Here is a 19,958-nt window from a genome sequence, read left to right on the forward strand (position 1 = left end):
CTCTGCAAAAGTGAACTTTCTGTCAGTACAGTAATACTCCTGCAGAGGAGGAGTTTTCTGCAGTTATTATATCCACTTTGGGAAATGTGACAATACCGGATGTCATGTCACATGTCTAGGCTGTTTCTACCCATCTTTTGCTAATACATGGATTTGACAGGCCATGTTGAGAAATTGACACCTAGGGCAGCCAAAGGTAGTCTTTGCACTTCATCTTTTTACTCTGATGGACCAACCCCCAGGATCCCCAGCTACAGCCTGCACATGCAGGATGAAAATGGCTGTGCATATCTGTGGGTGATGACAGAAGTTAGGTAAGTAGTGGATTAATAAATTGATACATGATACATTTTCCAGACTGAAATTCTCAAGACTCTCAGAATAGCAAGGGCTCCATAAAAGTACAAGTCAGATTTCTGCTTCAAACCATGATGCTTTATCTCAGATAGACACTTAACCTGTTTTTATGTGCTCCCAGTGATGGCAATTCTCCATCTTCAGCCAAACTATTCAGACAGTAGAAAGTCACATGAAAACAATATGCTGTCATTTTATTGAGTGCTTACTTCCTTCATTAATGTGATGAGGGTACTCAGCCTGAGCGGTTGGTTATGTGAATAGTACTGTGGCAGCCTTGACATTGTTCCTCCGTTCTTTGCCATCCCTCAAGGAATAAAAATAACTGGTCTGCAGAAGCAATTGTTGTCCACCTGCTACTCTCAGCACTGAACAAAAATGAAAGCTACATATTAACTTCAGTGTCTAAAGTGCTGAACTTCTAAGTGTAGCTCCTGTTGATTTATCTGACTTCACTGGGGTTTTGCATTCTACATGAGCCATGGAAATTAACAGTGTCCTAATCTAATCCAGCTGTAAAAGAAAATAAATTATCTTAACCTACTGGAGCGTAACAGGTTGGTTGTATGTGGTCCTGTGATTTATGGAGAGATGAAGAAGAGAAGCAATTTCAAAGTGTTCTTTGCCTAGCCATCTTCCTATGGTACTACAAACTAATTTGTATAGGCCTTGGCTATAAATCAGCACTTCTTAATGTTAAATTGAGATAGGGTGTTGTTGCTGCAAAGACCCATGGTGTTAAGGTCCGTGAGCATAGTTTCAGAACTCCAAATATCTGATAGTGTCTACTATAAAGTTAATTTTAAAAGATGATTGGCATAATATGTAGTGGTTTATTAGGAGCTTTTTGTTACTACAGGCAGTTTTCATTGCTCCTGGACAGCCTGAAGTGCAGTATGTGGAAGCACAGAATGCTGGTACTTCATTTTTTTCTGTTGTTTGGTGTGGGGCTTTTTTCCCTTAAAAAAGTTATAGTCTTATCCTAGTTGTCTGGAAGAAAAGTTTAGTCTAAAGTAATGTTGTTAGATGAGTGTAGATGAATGTCAGTCGGTGCATTCCTGATGACAAACTGCCCAGCAATATAAGAGATTGCCAAAAGCATGGATATGTGAAATATTTTTGTGTGTTTTCCAGCTATTTGTGGATAATCTAAAATACCTGCTTCTAGCAGGTGCCCAAGGTGCTTTTATTTTCAGTTGGCTACTTACTGCCTAACTCTTACATGCTGTGGAAAGCATTTATTCCCATCTGGATTGCTGAATAAATTGGAAACTAGAAATGCAGAGAACAGGAAAAGGTTTGATATCTGTGAAGGGGCAGGTATGCAGTCTTCTAGGAAGCTGGAATGCTGGGGGTATATTTTGGCACAGGGATTTTACCTACTTTTCTTGGCAATGTTGTTTCCTTATCAGACCAGACATGCATTGTATTTTGCATGTGTCAAAAAATGCTTGCCAGCAGGACTCATTCTGATAGCGACAACAGGAAGTCTGAAATACACCAAAGGAATGAAGGCTTGGGAAGCCAGACACAGAGGTGCAGCAGTAATAGCTGTTCTGGATAAGGAGGTTAAGTTGCAAAGAATTCAAGCCTACCAATGCTGGAAGTTGGATTACAGGAGAGTGCAGGTAGCTGCAAACAAACAAACAAACAAAAATTTAAAAAAAAAAAAGGCACAAGGAAAAATGCCAAGCAGAGAAGAGCTGTCTTAAGTTTGAGAGGCTCTGTTCAAAAAAGTCTGATAGATATTGTTTTGGAGCATAACAAAGTTTCAGATTCATGATACGTGAGTTTTGGCTTTTTGCTGTAAGCTCCAGAAGAAGCTGTTCATTATGAAACATCTCTTTAGAGATGCAGGAAATGAGCGTGCTGGCCCGGCTGTTCCTGTGTACTCTCTATCTGCCCAACATTAAATTCTATGCAGCTGCCAAATCTCCTGTAGCTCTCCTTTTTCCAGCCCCATGACCCGTGGCTCAGAAGCTCCCAGGGTCTTCTAAGTAGCGCACGCCCTTCAAATCTCACATTTATGAACAGAAACAACACTGAGCAATGAGGAATCTGAACACATTTTTATCAGTGACTCCTTTAATGAGTGGATGAAAATTTAGGTTTATAATACATGCTGGGATACTAACATAGTAATAGTGTTGGCTGCTTAGAAAGCTATAAATGCTTGTATTTAAGTACAATAGGCTCTTTATAATCAGATATTTTATAGTGTTCTAAGATGTTTCAGATGCTAGTGGCCTAAAACAAAGCTGACACTGTTAGAAACTATAGCTTGGACAGACCAACACACAGAGTATTCCCTCAAAAGACTGACGAGAAATCTGATACATTTTTCCATTGCTTGTGCAGAGGAAACCAAATGGAAAAGAGAAACCACAGAAACTCAGCTCAGAAGCTTAGTGTCTAGCAACATCTTGCACAGTAAAAATGACAAGTACAATTGGAACAGAAAACACATCTTGCTTTTCAGTTCTGGGGTGCAGTGCAGTCTCATACTACTGCCTAAGAATGAGCTTATACCACAATAAAGATGAGATATATCTCTGGATAGATAGCAGTTGGATTTATCCATTCTTTTGGAAAATTAAAGCATGATTCAAACACATATTTGTGTTTTGTTTCTTCTGAGACAGCCGACCGTATAATGATTCCATGCGCTTCGTGGAACATGAGAAACTGAGACTGACTCACTGTTTCCCATTTCATTAGCTCAGGACAGGATGCAGATCCTATAAACACATTCCGTGTGAGTCTTTACATGGCATGAAGTTCCTTGCTCTAAGTTTGCAAACCCTCTGTTTTTTATATCCCTAGAACAACAGATGATGGTCTCTCTCTCTCTGTCCCAGCTCTTCTGACTGCCCATATCTAAGCATGAGATATGACTGAGGACTGCAGTATTTTTCCCTTCATAACTTTCTTCTTTTGGCTACTGTAGTTCTGCTTAAGCTTCTCTCTGATGAACAAAATCAAAATATCTACCCATCAGTGGCTCACCAATAGTGAAAAAGTGGACCTAGGATGCTGCCTTTGGAAGGACCTTGGCTGTTAAGCTGCACATTGTAACTCAATTTCTAGAAATATGGGCCAAATTTATACCTATTGCAAGTGAATAAACATTAAGCCAGATCTTTCAAGCATGTTTTGAGTCCCTGTGGTGTGCCAGTAGGGTTCCAGGTGTGTAAGAGTGGGAAAGACATACTCTGTGATGGCAGATACCATTACAGTCTATTGGTAGAGCAAATAAAGAATTCTCTGATAGTCAGAGATGCAGTAATTCTGTTGGCCTTGAAGAAATCTTTTGTAAAAAAGCCCCACCAACTAAATGTGTTTTGGTCCTTAGTTGCCTGTATAAAGGCATGTAGAGATTTAGTGGAATTTTTCACATTAGCAGCTGTCTCTATATCAAGTCAATGAGACTGAAGCAGTTCCATCCTACAAAGAAAAGGTGGCTATTTTGGGTTTTTAAGCACTTAAATGCATTTATGAGCCTGATCTTTCATATTTCTTTCATATTTTTAATATTATTTTGTGCAGAAGAATTTGGATACTGACATTTCTAGTCTATTAAATATTCCAATGTTTCCACAAAAAAAAAAATCATAATGAACTATCTACATTTTAGTATGTCCCTCAGCATGAATTTTTAGAAAAACTTGTACACATAGCCATTAAAATATTTTGGTGTTCTACTGCTAAATTCAAGTTCTTTAGAGTTCCACTTTATGCAAAAATTTTAATAAATGTAATAGGCTAAAACCCAAGTACTTTTAAAAACAATTTTTAAAAGGACAGAAAGCATAACTAAACAAAATATTCCTGCATGGTTACAACTGCATTTTTCAATGCAAATTTACCTGGTTTATGGAAGTAAGTATAATGATATATACAGGTAGTCATAGGTACTTTCTGGTGCAATACTGCTTTAGGTGTGTTTGCTAAAATACAGATGGAGCAAAACAATTGACTTTGAGGGTAATTTGCTCTTTTTTTATCATTCTGCTGTAGGAGGTAAAATAATCATCAAGGGAAGGGTTAGCAAGCATCAGTGGGAAAGGCTGAAAAATTTAGTCAGTGTGTTTGCTTCTTCACTTTAGTGAAACACCAAAGACTCTGTGTTGTTTGTACCCTTTTACTTTTGTAAAGACTTTGACAAATTGACTCTTCACACCCACACTGGAAATTGTCAGCAGCCCACAGCAAGGTAGCACTTTGCTGTCCACATTATTACCTGTTTTATGCAGTGGTGCTTCAAGGATATTGAACAATATGTAAAATTTTTACATTCTCTGAATCTGAAGGGGATTATTTGAACCTCATAGGAAAACTGTGCATGAAAAGGTAATGTTATGCTCCAAGCAATGTGAACTAAGAAAGAACATATAAATACAGCCAGAGACCAATAAAGCTGAAACTGCAAATCCACTGTGGTTGTAAATGATTTCCCTTTAATAATGAAATACTACACTGGCAAAAATGAAAATATAACTCATGCTACCCCAACCCTTATTGGACTACAAAATAATGGTATTTTAAAATAGAGAGTCCTTTCATTCTCTAGAGTGCTCTTTGGTCATGTTTCAAGTTTTCTTCTGCAACTAGGAAGGCTAAAATCTTACTTGAAAAGATGTGGAAACTGAGTCACGCAGTCATTTGTTCTGGTGCTTGAAGTGAAACTCCAGATATCCCAACACTGGCAGTAACACCAGAGTTGGCAGGAGTACCGATGACCAAATTCTTCTGTAAAACAAAGCACACGATGGCACTGAAGCTAAGTTTCTCAGTTGGAGGAAAGTAAGAAAAATATTTATTCCATAAAACAAAACTTATTTGCTGGTAGGAAGGAAAAAAAGAAGAATTCTTTTCAGTGAACACAAGAAGAATAATCTTTTGCTGCAAAGATCTCTAGAAGCTTTTGAAACTTTAAATTATTTCTTGTTAAAGAAAAAAACTGTTTCCATTGACAAGAGTTGTGAGAATCTCTTCTGCAGCTCAGATATTACAAGCCAGAAGCTACAACTCAGCTTTAGCCAGAATTTTTCTTTCAGTGAGTTGTTTGAGCTGTCCCTTTTCTGTTCCTATTACTTCTTTCATGCATGCTGCTGCCGCTGCCCGAGTTTGATCTAGCAGAAATTAGCCACATTTGAAATTGACATGAGTATCTGAGAGGGACATTGTTCTCTTGATGTTTCAGGGAGCAGAAAGTTGCATTAGGGCTCTCTGACCAACAACCTGAGTTGCATGACATAGTGTAAGGCAAAGACACTGGGCTCTTTCTTTCCTTCCCAACCCCTTGTGTGAGGCTGGGGAGGCTTTTCCACCTACATTGGTACATACTACAATGCTCTGGGCCCTTTCTGCCTTCAGTGAGTTACAGGGAACCACCACAGTCATCATCTTCAGCTGCAGCAACTCCTTGGGGTGCTGCTGTTCAGATGAACAGCAAACCATTACTCATTTGGGCATTCAGATGGTTTCTCTGGGTCTCAAAATCCAAGGAAGGGATGCTGTCCTCATACCTTCATGCCTCTTAGGTCTTGCAGAGATTTCATTTCAGTCAATAAAATAATATCTCTTTCTGTATCCTTCTTCAGCATTAACATTTCAGGTGGCAATAAAAGGTTAGAGTCCTTCTTATTGCATTAAGAACAGTACTAACCTGGGATGAATTCACACTCTGTGTTCAGATTTGTCATTTTTATTGAAGGCTTTCTGCTGCAGTAGTTATTGCTTTCCTAGCCCAGTCTAACTTTAGGTCCTACGTCAGCAGAAAACAAGCACAAAAACAGAGCACTGGCGCAACTCCCTGCCATATGCTCTGATGAACTTGGCAAAAGTGTCATTGTGTGGCCCAACACTTTGTGAGTCAAGTTTTTATTTCTGTGGGATCCTTTTCAGTAATACTGAGAGCACAGTCCAGCTACAGAGAGCTTACATGTTTGCATCTCTTATGGGTTCAAATACCCAAGTTTGTCCAAATGAAGTGCCAGAAATTCATTGTCTAACATCAAATTTCTGTTGAGCACCAGCTTCTGTCACCTTCAGAGGATGTGTCACAGTCTTAAGATGTAGCAATGTAATTTCTTTAAACAAAAGTTTTATCAGTCTTCTCCCAATTAACAAGCAATAGGACAAGAGGAAGTGGCCTCAAGTTGTATCAGGGGAGATTCAGGCTGGATATAAGAAAGATTTCTTCACAGGAAGAGTTGTCAAGCATTGGAACAGGCTGCCCAGGAAGCAGCTGATTCATCATCCATGGAGATATTTAAAAGATGTATAGATGTGGTACTTCGGGACAGGGTTTAGTGGTGGACTTGGCAGTGTTGGGTTAGTGGTTGGGCACAATGATCTTAAAGGTGTTTTCCAACCTAAACAATTCAATGGTTCCATAAAATTCTATGATTCCTCACATAATGCCAAGCTGCTACCATTTTCCTCATCCCATGGATAAAACAGCACTGTAGCTGGAAGCACTGTGGGTTAGCTCTTGGGAGTTCCTGCATGTGAAACCATTCCAAAATTTCTTGTTATAGCTGGAACCTGTCATGAATTAAAAAAAAAAAAAAAAAAAAAAAAAAAAAGTTAGTTACTGAAATAAGTAGAGTTGACTATATAATTATTCAGGCTGTTTACGAGGTCAATTTTTCCACAGTTTTTCGTGAGAGCTGACAAAGAGGGATGTTGTAAATGTATATTATAAAGTTGGCTTTTTGCAAGATGTGTGCTATATGATTAATAATGTTGTAGTAAGGATATAAGTTGTTTTTATTTCTGCTATTAGTAAAGAAAATTAGGCATAGTGGTAGTAGTTGATATAAGTATGCTTAAACTGTCTATTTGGTCGAGATAACATCCAGTGAACATGTAAAGAAGACTCTGCTACTGATATACCAACCAGCAGCATCTACCACCTGAAGAAAGCACGGACCAAGGCCCAAGCTGGAGGTGATAATGAAGACACAGCCACAAAACATGCATGATCTAAAAAGGTGGACCCAAGGAGGGACCATGCAAAACAGTTCCTGGAATATGGAAACTAGTTTATGGAAGAATATGAATCTGCAACAAATTGATGCAATAGAAAGGGTATTTAAAGAATGTCTCTGAATATAGCGGAGTGTGGACTTGGCTAAATGCCAAGTCACTAGGCCAGCTGTACCTTGCTTTTTTTTTTTTCTGTCTCCTAATTGTCTTAATTTTTTTATTAAACTTATTTCTTAAAATTTACCAAAAAATTAAACCTTGTTTTTCACAAGCGAGAAGAGCAAACATACTGCATTTCATTCTCATTGTGGTTGAAGGTTTGTGATTAATCGCCATCAGCTGCCTTGAATTGTTAAGGTGCACAGCACAGGACTATTACAAGATCATGTTTTGATAGCCTTTAACTCTACAGCTCTCCTTAGGTTTCTTCCACAAAGGTTGGAGAAATTTTGCTGTGAGAAGGAGGGATACAAAAATTTTGCAGTGTGTCCTTAGGAGAAAAGAGAGAATCTGTGCAGGTTGATTAGACAGCTCAGGTAAGAGGCTTGCCTTGGGGTTTGTACTCCCAGTCCACGGCACAGCAAGTACCTAAACAGAAGAATAAAAAAAATCCTTTCCATTACTAATGGAGCAGATACAGTCATGGCTAGTTGCAACTTTTCAAATTTAAAAAAAAAGAAAAAAAGAAAAAAAAAAAAAAAAAAAAAGGACCCATTTTCATGTAAAGGAAAAACCCCCACCCCAACTCTAACTCTGCACAGCCCAGAGCCTCTCACTGCTGGGACACCTTGTTGGAGCCACTTCCTCTCCCTTTTCTGGTGGCCCTTGCATCCTGTTGGTTGCAGGATGACAGCTCTCTCAGGGAGAGTCTCTAACATAAAGCAGCTGTGATTTTCACCAAGGCCACTTCACACAGCCCAGAAAAGAGCCAGATGAGGGCTCTTGTTACTTGTTTTGCTCCCCTGTTCTTGACTGTGTTATCCCCCACTACCTGGGCTCACTCACTGCCTCACAAACACGTGCTTTTAAAGTATCCCAAGCTCCAGTATGAAAGCTGGTGATGTATAGCATATCCCAAGGAAAGATTTACCTCTGTTCAAAAACCTTCCTGACCTCATGACTGAAGAAGAACAAAATAGTGTATTAACAAAAACATGGTTCACTGCCAAAGAAAAGGAGTTCCTGTAAGGACTGAAACAATAAATCTCCTCTGTACTGAACTCCCAGAGGGAGTATGTTGTGTTTCCTCTTGTTCTTTATCAAAGTCCCCAAAATAAGCAGGAATGGGCAGTGACCAGGCACAGTCACCACATACCTTTTTCCATGGAGTAATTAAGGCCTGCCTCAGAGTGAGAGAGCACTCCCTGCCCAGCTGCATAAGGGAGAACTGACAGAACTACCACCACTACCACCAAGCATGAAGCTCCTGGGGACTGCTTTCTTTTGCCTTGCTGTACTCTGTGTTTGCACTGTAGGAGGTAAGTTCTTTGGCTTTTTTGGATAGACTTGTCACATCTCTTGAGTGGTTTATGAACAAAAGCTCAGCTGTCACTTGCTGGGTGCTTTTTTCATTTCTACTGCAGTGATTGAAAGACTGTGTGTTGGAGGAGAAGGCACTAACTGGCATTTGAGTTATATGTGTTCTTGTGAAAAACTTTCCTGCCATTGTATTTTTGTGACAGCTTTCTTTCTAGGTGTCATGAAGCTCCTAAATCTGAGAGGAGTCAAAAGCAGAGGTGTATTTACAAAAGTTTTCAGTTCTGTTTTTCTTCTACATGTTAAAGCATTTTTTGCAAAGATGGCTTTAAGGGGGAAATGAAATGACTGAAAGATTTTGCAATTTTTGCTCTTGGAAATTAGATCCATCCTGATAGATTTCCCAGGCACTATGCCAGCAATAAGTTTAGCCAAGAGTGTCTCTCAGAAATGATCTTAGTTTTGGCCCTGAAGATACAGGGGCTTATGACATTTATCAAGTGTCAGATAATGAGCAGTGCAAGCCTAGGGGTCATATTGGTTGCTGGGTACAATATCTTTTAGATACAGTTCTTAAATGCACAGATTTAATGCAACTTTTGGTGTTCAGGTGGTTACTGAACTGATATTTTTATTATTCTTCAGCTTGAAAAATCATGATTTTAAAGTGAAATTAACTAGTAAAACCTGAAAGGGTGAAAGAAACTGCAACAAGGGCCAGAGTCTATCATCACCTTTGTCAAGAGATACATTTGAAGTAAAATTTGTCTTTTATCTGTACTTTCATTTCGCATCTCTCTGGGAAACTAACTAAAATTTCCACAAATGCCTATAGTTTGCCTGAAAAGGATCTATTGACCAGAACTTAAAATTTTGATAATACTAGATTAACTGATCTCAACAAAGTTAATCAACTTGTGCTCAGGTTATGTGTTGAAATCTAGTCTTTTGTGGTGTATCCTGTGCTATTTCTTGGGCTCATTGCTGTTAGGAAAACAGATCAATAAAGAAGATTAAAAATAAGCCTGTGCCACAGAAGGAACTGCTTTTAAAATTGTGTTAAGTAAGTACAAGTCTCAAAAGCCTGTGTTGAAGTACTATTTATTCTCTGTCTGCTACTCCTAGTAAAAATAGTCTTCCTGTCATTGTCAAAGCTTTAATTTCACAATTTCTAAAAAGCAAAGTGGAGTTGCATCAAAAAGAGCATATTTAACACAACAGTCCATAAAGCTTACCAGAAAGCAACATGCAAAGGTGGGAGGAATCCTGCTAATTTTGTGCAATCCTTTCTTAAAAAAGGATTTCCCCTCCTCTGCATGATATGAACATAGCAGACCCAATGACAGTGAATAAGCAGATTTTATATAGGATACATTTGTTCTGAACAATTTTGGTTCTGTAAAAACAGGAAAAAAAAGTATTTTTTAAAACTTAATTGTAAGGTAGATGTGGTAGTGAAATTCTATTGATAAATTCACGTTAGAAAATAAAGAACATTTATGAGGAGTATGTTTTATCTACCTTGTCAAAGTAACATTACATGCTCTGGTCAAGCTTGCTTCAAGCAGTCCCATGCATCTATCTGTTAAAACAGAAATGGTTTTATTGTCTGTTGTGCAAAACTGGACCAAAGTATTTGGATTTACACTTTTTGTGATCCCTAAAGTGCTCTGGTCATCTGGGCAGTAACAGCAGAATCATGTAATCTGCAGCTGGGAAGCAATGGTGAGGAGACGTACACCAGTCCCCCTTATGCTCCATCTCCCTTTTTTGAGCATTGGAGACAGCAACAAGACTTTTCTCCAGGTGTTTTTAGTATTTTAAAATTATGATCAGTAATCTTTTGAGAAGGTCAAATCACACCCTGTTTTTTTAATACTCTCTCCCCCAGGTTTTGGAGTAGTTTGCCTTCAAAGTTCACACAGACAAATGTGTGGGCTTCCAACATTTTCATATGTGACACACAAAGTGCTTGTCTGTGTATCTTTTGTATATCATGAAGAAGTGGACTAGAACATTTCTACTGTGGTTAGTAAAGAACATACCTGGTCTCCTGTGGACTTCCAAATTTCATGCTTTGTCTTCAGCTGTATGCTCAAAGTGCTTTTCTGTGCAATTTTCTAGCTTGTCTGGGGTTCTTTCATCCTCAAAAGCTCCTAATGTTTTGGTGGAGTCTGCCCTCTGTCAGCACATCACTGGAGGCTCAGTTGTGTACAGATGTGGAGGCTGATAGCCCCCTGACAATTTGTTCCTCCTACCTAGACTTTTCTCAACCCTCTGGGAGTTAAATGACATGCTAAAAGCAGGAGTTCCTTCATGCTCATCTCAAGGTGTTCAATTCTGCTGGCATATTGCCCTTTATTCTTACCTGTTCCAAAATGTAGCTTGAATAAAAATGCTTTCTAGGTTGGTTCATAGCATTTTCAGCTTTAAACAGGCAGCACTGGAATATGTAAAAAAATACAATGTCAAATTATAGTAATCAAATACTCTTGTGTCTGTGTTAGGATGTAATTACTTTAAAAATGTGTAAAGGTGAACTTTTTTTCTTCTAAAGATGAGAGGAGAAGCCTTGGCATGTGCTTATAATGTAAGTGCTTAGATGTTGGATCTTCTTGTGCCTTGGTCCTGGAATACAGCATGGCTGTGGCTACACAGCACAGCAAACATCCTCCCCAAAGCGCTGGTGGCACAGCACTGCATCCTCACACAGCTCCCAGGCTGGTTTCTTGCAGAAATGATGGCAGAGGAGAGTGGGCTGTGCTCCTCCTGGCATGGGGCTGGACACCTGAGCAGAGGGGCTGGAATGAACCACCTTGCGTTGGACATGTCCAGAGATGGGGTATTAACGCCCGATTGCTGACCCCTGTTGACAGACAGAAGTAGCTCTATCCTAGTGCTCTGTCAAAGTTGATGGTGCTACAAAGAAACAAGGGTGATTTTCTTCTTTGAAAGGTAGGAGCAAATCTTGGCATTGAGAGTTTGGTCCAGATGCCCCTGAAGTAATTTGGAGCTGTTCCATTTCACTGTGGATCAGCCCTAAAATACGAGTTTCACAGCCCCCTTCCTCATTAAGGGGATGCTGTGTGGCATCCCAAGCCTACAGCACAGCTGATTAATCCCAACTCCCAGGCTGATAGCTTGAGAAAAGTTCCACTAAGCCAGGGCTCCTGTAGTGATTACACACATTTGCAGCTGTCTGAATTCTGCTCTTGTTGATGTAAATTAGAGGAGATGGATAGCCTTTTCCTTTTCCATCTTCTGTGCTTTCTGTTCACAAGACTCCAAGTATTTTAAAAATTAAGTTTTAAAATTAAGTACTAACTAAACTGTTTTGAGCAGGAAAAGCTTTTGAGAATGATCTCACCTCACTCTGGGTTATTATTCATGTTTGTTCTCTGGTCAACCAGCAAGGCACAGACTGTCAGAGTTGGATCGTTGTCTCATTTCTGAAAATTCTAGAAATGTGAATAGGCTTTTGGTATTGCTTTCTTACACCTTTAGCTTGCTTGAGCCAAAACTTTGGATATCTTGAGAATTTGCCTGTTGTGAAAAAAAAAAATTGTATTTGGTGCTTTGAATGTTTCTAGCAGTTTGCCAAGTCTAGCTTTGTCAAAAATCAAATTATAGTGCTGGACCTTATGGTAGCCTTTAACGGAATATCGTATTTTTATTCCTGTGCAATTTTTTTTTTTTTTTTTCCTGCTGCCACATTCCTTTAATTCATTAGATCCTTTGCATATTGGGGCAGTTTTAGACTAATGGATTTTAATGGTGTATTTATTACTGGACAGAAGAAAACTGCATGTTGTATCCCCAAAGCTGAAAGCAAGTTTACTGCATTTACTGAGGATAGAAGCAGATGGCTTGATACCTGCTTGGTTATGATTTACAGCCAAAATAAATGGAAACTGAATATGAAGGGCAAGTTGCCTACAGCACTCAGCTCCAAACCTGGGAATACATAAAGCTGTATAACATGCCCAAAAATTGGTTGTCTCTTCTGAAAATTTACCAGAATGTTTTCTCTTTTCTTTAGCTGACCGTTTTTATCTGTATTCAAACCTAGAGTTCTTATTAATCTTTACTGGTTTATAAATTAGGAAAAATTATCTGCTGAGGTCTGGTTTGCTTTGGTTTTGTGGGTTTTTTTTTTTCCTAAATAGGAAAGTACCTTGAATTTTGACTCAGATTATTTATACATCTGAGTCCTGTGTGGAAAAACCTGCTAAAGCACTTGAACTTTTTTTTTTTTATGTTGTTCTGTAATTTCTACTGCAAAAGTACAAATTTAAAATAATCTTTAAGAAACTCTTAACCTTGGGATGGGAGTGCTTTAAACTCATACTATTTGATAGCCAGACTAAGTTCAACATGTAAAATCAGTAAAATCTCATTGAAAGCCATAATTTTTATTTATGGTCCTTATGAAGCGGGGGAGGGGAGGGTGTTGTTGTTTGTAATTTCTGCTGCAGAAGCTCAAGGAAGACTCCTTGATGTGCTTGTTTTGCAATTCTGTAAACAGAGACAAAGTTAGATTTGTCTATGTAGCAGGTGTTATTTCCAAATACAAGTCAAGAATTAAAGACCTGGCTCCTTTAGAAGAAAAACATCTGCTTTTGGTTTCAACGACCACTCTAAAAATGGGTTTGTCTATTAAAATTGGTTTAAATTTTCCCTTTCAAAGAGAAGGGTCAGAGTCCTGATTTGCACCATGTTCTGCCCTGCAAGTCACGGTCATTGTTCCAGAAGCTGAAATATCAGGTAGCGATACCTTGGCACTCCTCTTGTGAAAATGGATCAATCCTTGGATACCTTAACAGTGACATGTGGTATCAGCCAGACCTACCTGCAATAGGAAAAAGGGTTTGACACAATTCAATATGATGTTATCTCCCCACTGTGCCTTCTGCTCCTACCTCCCCATGTGAGAAGACTGAGCTGATGGTCACTTACTGATATGATGACTTGGAATAAAATACAGCAAGTGTGATCTGCTGGGGTGTTATAGGAAGGGGTAGAAGCCCTCTGCTGCCACTCACACCTGTATTATAGGCTGGTCTGGAAGGGTCCAAATTAATTTCAAAATACTTTTTTTCTCCGCAGTCAGAGTAGCCAACAACCCCTTTCAGACCAGACTGACTAGCTGATGCTCCAAAGGCTATGTTTCAAACTAGGAACAGGGCAAGGGTTTTCTGACTGCTTTTATGTGGACAGTGGATGCTTTGGTACAAGTAAAAATTCTATCCTCTTTATCAGTTGTTCAGTAGAGTAGTTTTACAACAATTTTGAATCCCTTTTTGTTTTTGGTTTTTTTTTTCAATGGCAGTAAGGTGCTTCTGGGTGTTAGCTGCATGTTGTAGATAGCAATGCCTCTCAGGTTTCTGAGACCACAGAGCAAGCAGCACATAGTTTTGCATCACATTTATCTGCTGTAACCATTTTGCCTTATCTGACAAAATTATGTGTTTTGCTGGGATGGGAGCACTACACCAGCCTTGCTGTCTGAAGATTTCTACAAGATAACTAATCATTCTAAAAAGCACATTCATTTTATCTTAATTGTGAAATTTCTCAGTGTGGTACTTGGTTTGAGGAGTGTCAGTGTAATTTTAGGGTTAAATCAATTAACATGATGTTATTAATGAGATGTTTATGCTTCCTGCAGATTTCTTCTTTCATACTCTTTAGCAGGTGATAAATGTTGGGTTTGGGCTTGAGAAATTTGGCTATTGAAGCAACAACTGATAAGAATGGCAAAAGCTTTGGATTTTTGTTGCTCTGAGATGCCAGGAGATTTAGTAACCTTTCTGGGCAATTTGCATTATTTTCCTCTGTAAAATACTTATATGTTGAGATGTCTTTCCATTGCATGTTAATTACTTGAAATGATCAGAACCCCATATATTCCTTAATTTTTTATCACTTTTCCTACTTTTTCTCATGCTCAACATTGAGTCTAAGGTTTTGTTTGAAATACAGTGTTGATAACCTTCTAAACATTATTATATGGATGCTATCTATGCCATTGTGAGGATAGCCTGAAATCATCTTTCCTAGAGAGATGGAAATAAAACTCCTCCTCATTTCAGCATGGGTTATATATCACAGCAATATAGATGATGTAAATATAGGTGTTTGCAAACTCATTCAAAGCTTATAGAAGCAAAAATATCACCAAATATTTCTAGACAAAATGGCAAAAATGGGTGATGATTACTCTGCAAAGAAATGTGAAATTCAAATATTTTCCCACCCAAACTCCTGGTCTCATGGTCCAGTAGAGAGGGGCAGCTTTTGACATGATACATGGCTAATGCTTCCATGGTAATTCAAAGTCCACAAAAGCAAAAATTTGGAGGTTTTCTTTACCCAGGAATTCTAGACACTCTGAAACTCCTGCCAAGTTGTCAAACCTTATCTACCCCTAATTCCTACAGATGCTGATAAAGTCAGAAATCTGGTGTATTGAAGGAAGTGTTTGGCACCAGTGTGCAATTCCATTGTTGTTACTCATTCTTGCACAGGACTGTAAAAATCTCTTTCTGAAAGCTACTGAATTCTTTGAATTATGGAGCTTTCTGGACATCCTATGGAGTCCAGATGGAGTCTGGACATCCTCTGGTTTTACTCACATCATGTAACCCTTGGGAGTTGTAGCTACACCAAAGGCTGCCTGTCCAGAAAGGCTCTTCCAGCAGAACAGTTTTAGGTTCCCTTTAGGAAGGTTTTTTCTTATTTATTAGTATTTATAAGGTAGTTTATAAATATATTCGCTGTTATTCAGAAGACAGCATTTAAGAAACTGTTGGACTTGCAACAACTCAGTAGTTTCCAACATGCAAAAACAAAAGGACTTACTCGATATCTATGCCAAATAACCCAGTCCCTGAGATGTGCAAGGGAAGGACACAGCACACGTACTAGAGGCAAAAAATCCTCCCAGTGCGTGGCACTTTTTTTGTTCTCTGCACATTTTATCCTGTCCAGTTTGAATGGGTCTGGAGGATTCCACTGCTTTTGCAAGCCATTCCCTGTGCTAATGGAGTAATTTGGCTGGCATGTCTTAATGTTATTGAATTTAGGTGAGCTAGTGCACAATTTATCTTACTGGCTTAGAGATGCTCTCTTGTAATGCACTGTCTGCTTCTTCCCTAATTGCTTTCACCTTGTATTTCCAAGAGCTGGCAGAAACTGCTGTTTCCAGATGGAAAATGGAAAGTGGGGATTGATCATTCATGGGAGGAAAGGTTGAAGAAGAGCAGAAGGTTTTGTGTAGGAATGGAACAGCTTATTCACAACTGTAATTGTAATTGTCATGGGAGATACAATTGCTCTAATTGCCAATAAAAGTGTAAGGGATGTCTACAGCTGTTCACCAGCATAATGGGATGAGCTCCCAGCCCACCATGCCTTCCCAGTGCACTGACTGGAGCTGGGATTTCAACAGGCCTGAGCATCCTGAATGTGGGCCACTCTGTGGAACCCTCTGTGTTCCACTAGGAAGCTGTTTCTCAGAGTGGGAGGGAGCCAGCATGGCTAATGCAGCAGTTCCCGCTGCTGTTTGATAGGATAAGTCCCCAGTGCTGACACTCTGTTCCAAGTGCTCTTTGTAGTAATAACTCTTTTCCAAACAGGAATAGTCAAAGCATAAAGCTTGTAAGAAGAGTTTCAGTTTTGCATCTGATCTTAGCAGTTGTATCAGACTGGTAGAAATTCAGAATAACATGAGTATTCCATCAGCTTGGCAAGATAGAGATGAGGAGGTCTTCATCAGCTGTATGTGTCGATTACAGAAATGAGATATTTTTCAAGTCTATCCTTCATCCTTGCATGTAAAGTAACTCCAATGAGACTGTACTGCACTCAGGGCTTGCAAAGCCCATTTCAGGCCTTCCCCTTGGGATATTCTGTACCATTTAACCTTTGTTCTAGGCAGGGTGGAAAAGATGAAGAGAGTCTCAATGGACTACTGAGCGTGGAATTACATTAATTATAGAAGAAATTTACAGTGTTTCCACAGAGTTTTCTGACAGGAACTGATTTTTGATGTTCCAGAGGCTTTCAGAGCTTTGTCAGGAACAGAGTGGCATGTGCGGGTGTGGCTAAAATGGGTGTCTAGGCTGATCCCGGATGTTCTAAAAATAAATACATCATAGCAGACACTGCAGTGACCCTTTCCTGAATTATACAATTATTCATGCTGCTGGAGATGCACTTGGGTCACGAACATAGCACAGAGCTATATGACTTCCCTAACTTCTGCAGCATATTGAAAAGGAGAGCTACCGACTGACCCAGGCTCAGGTTCCTCCCTGGCTGTTTTCTGTCTGCTCTACCCAAACATGCTCTTTCCCGAGAAACAAAAATAGGCTTGCAAAGAGCATGTTAAGGAAAAAGCATTGTAAGCATTACAGTTTTCTCTCTGCCTTCTGGGTGGGGGTGACTTGCACCAATACTCTTATTCCTTCCTGTTGGAAGGAAAGGGGCTCTCCTTCATTTGTTTTTCTTCTTCTCCTCAGCAATGCACAATATGTATAAAGCTTTCTATATAAAATTGCACCCACTAAGGGCATTTTTCCAATTCATTTAGCTTGGCTAACACAAGGGTGAGGGGTGGATGGCAGTTTATTTTCTGTACTATAATATAGTCCTTAGAAACACCTACCTTTTATCTTACACATGGACAAACAAATATATCACAATCAAAGGGTGGCAATCACCAGGTTTAAATAGCTTTAAAGGGTTTAATTAAAACCTATTAAATAGTTTTCACAGGTTTAAATAAAGAGAAGTGCAGAGCTTGAAGCCTTCATTCAAGGCAGGCTGGAGTGCTGATGAGCATGCTGGGCACATTTATTGTTCTATGAAATGCAAACAATGTACTCATCCCTCTGTAGTACACAGTAATAGAGATATCCACCAAGCTTCACGTGAGCAGAAGGCACACTGAGAAAGCTTGTGATTAAAAGCCTTCGATAGGGAGTTTGCATTTCTTCTAAGACAATAAAAATAACCCTTAAAACTGGCTATTTAACTGCCCAGATTTCTATGTCCACACATGCAGAAAGGCAAATCATGCTGTGCTTGTGTTGTTTCAAATGCTCAGGAACATGGGGGCACTCATCCAACATTTCTCATTAACGTTTTGAGGAGGGGAGCCCTTTACAACCTACAGCCATGTTGGCTGAGGCTGTTCCTTGGCAGCTGCCTTGTCAATATTTCTCTGTGCAGCAGGTCCTTAAGCAGGAGCAGTTTGCTGTGTGCTGTGAGCAGGTTTTGTGGGAGCCTTTTGCCCGGGGATTGGTAATTCCCAGCAGCTCTTTGCTAGTCTTGGGTCATGTTAGCCCCACACCTGGGTGAGCAGGAGGAGCTCTGGGGCAGTGCTGGCACCAAAGCTGCATTTCCTGCCTTCTCTCTGTTCCTTGCTGGAAAAATTGTGGCAGCTACCTCCCTTTCCTTCCTCCCCTCAGCTCTTGCCTCCGGCTGCCTCCAGCCCACCCAGTTTATGTTTCCTCTGCAGAAACCAAATCCCACATTGCCCCAATTGCTGCTACCTGTTCCCATGCCATGCAGGAGGAGCCCTGACCCTGTCTCCTTTTCCAGCTACAGAGCTTTACATTTTTGCCCTCCCTTCCATAATGTCCATCTCTTTCACCTGTTTCCAGATGCTTTTGCCTTTTGCAGGAAGAGTGTTACGTGTCTCTGCCCCAGGAGCTTCTTCTCCCTGCCTTTGTGTCTTCCCCTACACTGATGCGTGTAAGTTTTTCCCACTCTTCTGCAGTAGGCTGTCTCTGTCATGTGACACCAGCCTGCAGACCAGGACCAGCAGCTACAGAGAACAAGTAGAAAGTTGACCTTAAATGTAAGATCTCCACATGTAGGATTTGTATAGTATGTTTTCGGTTTGTTGCTGAAGAGAGATGTGACTGAAAGGAAGGTAACAGCTTGGCAAACCGGAGGTGGTTTCCCACATCCCTGGGCAGCGGGAATCACAGACTTCCAGCTGGTTGGCATCAGGCAGCAAAGGATGTGGCCTTTCTCCCTGTCTTATGGTTTTAACATTGCCTGTAGTACCTAAATACACCTCACAGGGGTTCACCTTAAACATGGCCAGTGTAACTTCGTTCAGGGCCCCTGTTGTCCTTCTGGCTGCCTATGCAAGAATTTCACTGTGGAGAAAATCCTGAAGTGGGAAGTGGCTTATGTTGCAGGAGGCTGCATTAAGAGCTTTTGCAGCAGTGCAAAACCATTGTGAGACCAGGCTGGAAAAACATTTTGCAGTTCTGACTTTTGATGATAGCAAAGTGGCAGTGACCCAGCGTGGGGCTGTTACTGAGGACACAGCTTTCCTTTCACCAGGGGCTGTCTCAGCCTGAGTGGTTGCATGCAGGTCCTGTTACAGGCGCCTCTGAATGTGTGTGTGAGGCATGCCACACTCTGAGTATTGCTTTGCATACTAAAGAAATATGAAAACATGAAGGTCGTGGGGTTTTTTGAGTTTAATTCAAATTCATGAAGTTTGCAAATGGCTTTGTTTAATTTAATATCCTTCACTACACACTTATCTGCTGCGTCAGCTGTTATCAGCTTTGGCCATTCACAGGATTGCATCAGAGCCCTGGTTCCCATTTGAAATCTAGTTTATATGACTATAGAAGGAAATCTTAAGTGCAAGTCCTTACAGATTAAATGCACAAGGAACAGTATTTCTTCTATAAAGTTAATTCTTTCCAAAAAAAAAATCTGAGGGAGGGTATTCCTTTTTTCCTAAAAAAATTATTTCTGGAGTGTTTCATTAATAGATTTTTTTAGTTTTGATCTTCGAATAGCAAGAAAGGAGTTGATGTATTTAAACCACACTGTTAAAATTGCACTCAGATCTCTTCTAACAGTAAATCTGTATTTTTGTTCTTTGGACAATCTATGAACCTTTACAGAAAATGCACTACAAAAAAAATATAAAATTTATCTCAAGATTTAGGGTAAATGGTCATGCACTGGAAAGAAAGACAAGTGAGTAGTGAAAACAGAAACAGGAGAAGTGCAAGGACTGTACTAGATCTGGGGAAAGATCAGATAAGGGAATGTAGAGATGAAGCAGCATTAAATGAAAGAGAAAATGTAACAGA

The 19,958-nt window shown here is 39.7% G+C and overlaps 1 protein-coding gene across 3 annotated transcripts in view; it reads left to right on the top strand.

Annotated features, from left to right (window-relative positions):
* The first annotated feature begins 8,600 nt into the window (after positions 1-8,600).
* EMCN (endomucin) overlaps positions 8,601-19,958 on the top strand; it is a 62,505-nt gene continuing 51,147 nt past the window's right edge. For 2 of the 3 annotated variants that reach the window (XM_083862429.1, XM_083862430.1), the window contains exon 1: positions 8,601-8,828. In XM_083862429.1, coding sequence (XP_083718555.1) covers positions 8,768-8,828 — 61 coding nt within the window. In that variant the 5' untranslated portion in view covers positions 8,601-8,767. The remainder of the gene's footprint in view (positions 8,829-19,958) is intronic. The other variant, XM_083862428.1, reaches the window with a different exon arrangement.

The sequence above is a fragment of the Zosterops lateralis genome, assembly GCF_965231275.1.
Source record: "Zosterops lateralis genome assembly, chromosome: 5".
Lineage (NCBI taxonomy): Eukaryota > Metazoa > Chordata > Aves > Passeriformes > Zosteropidae > Zosterops > Zosterops lateralis.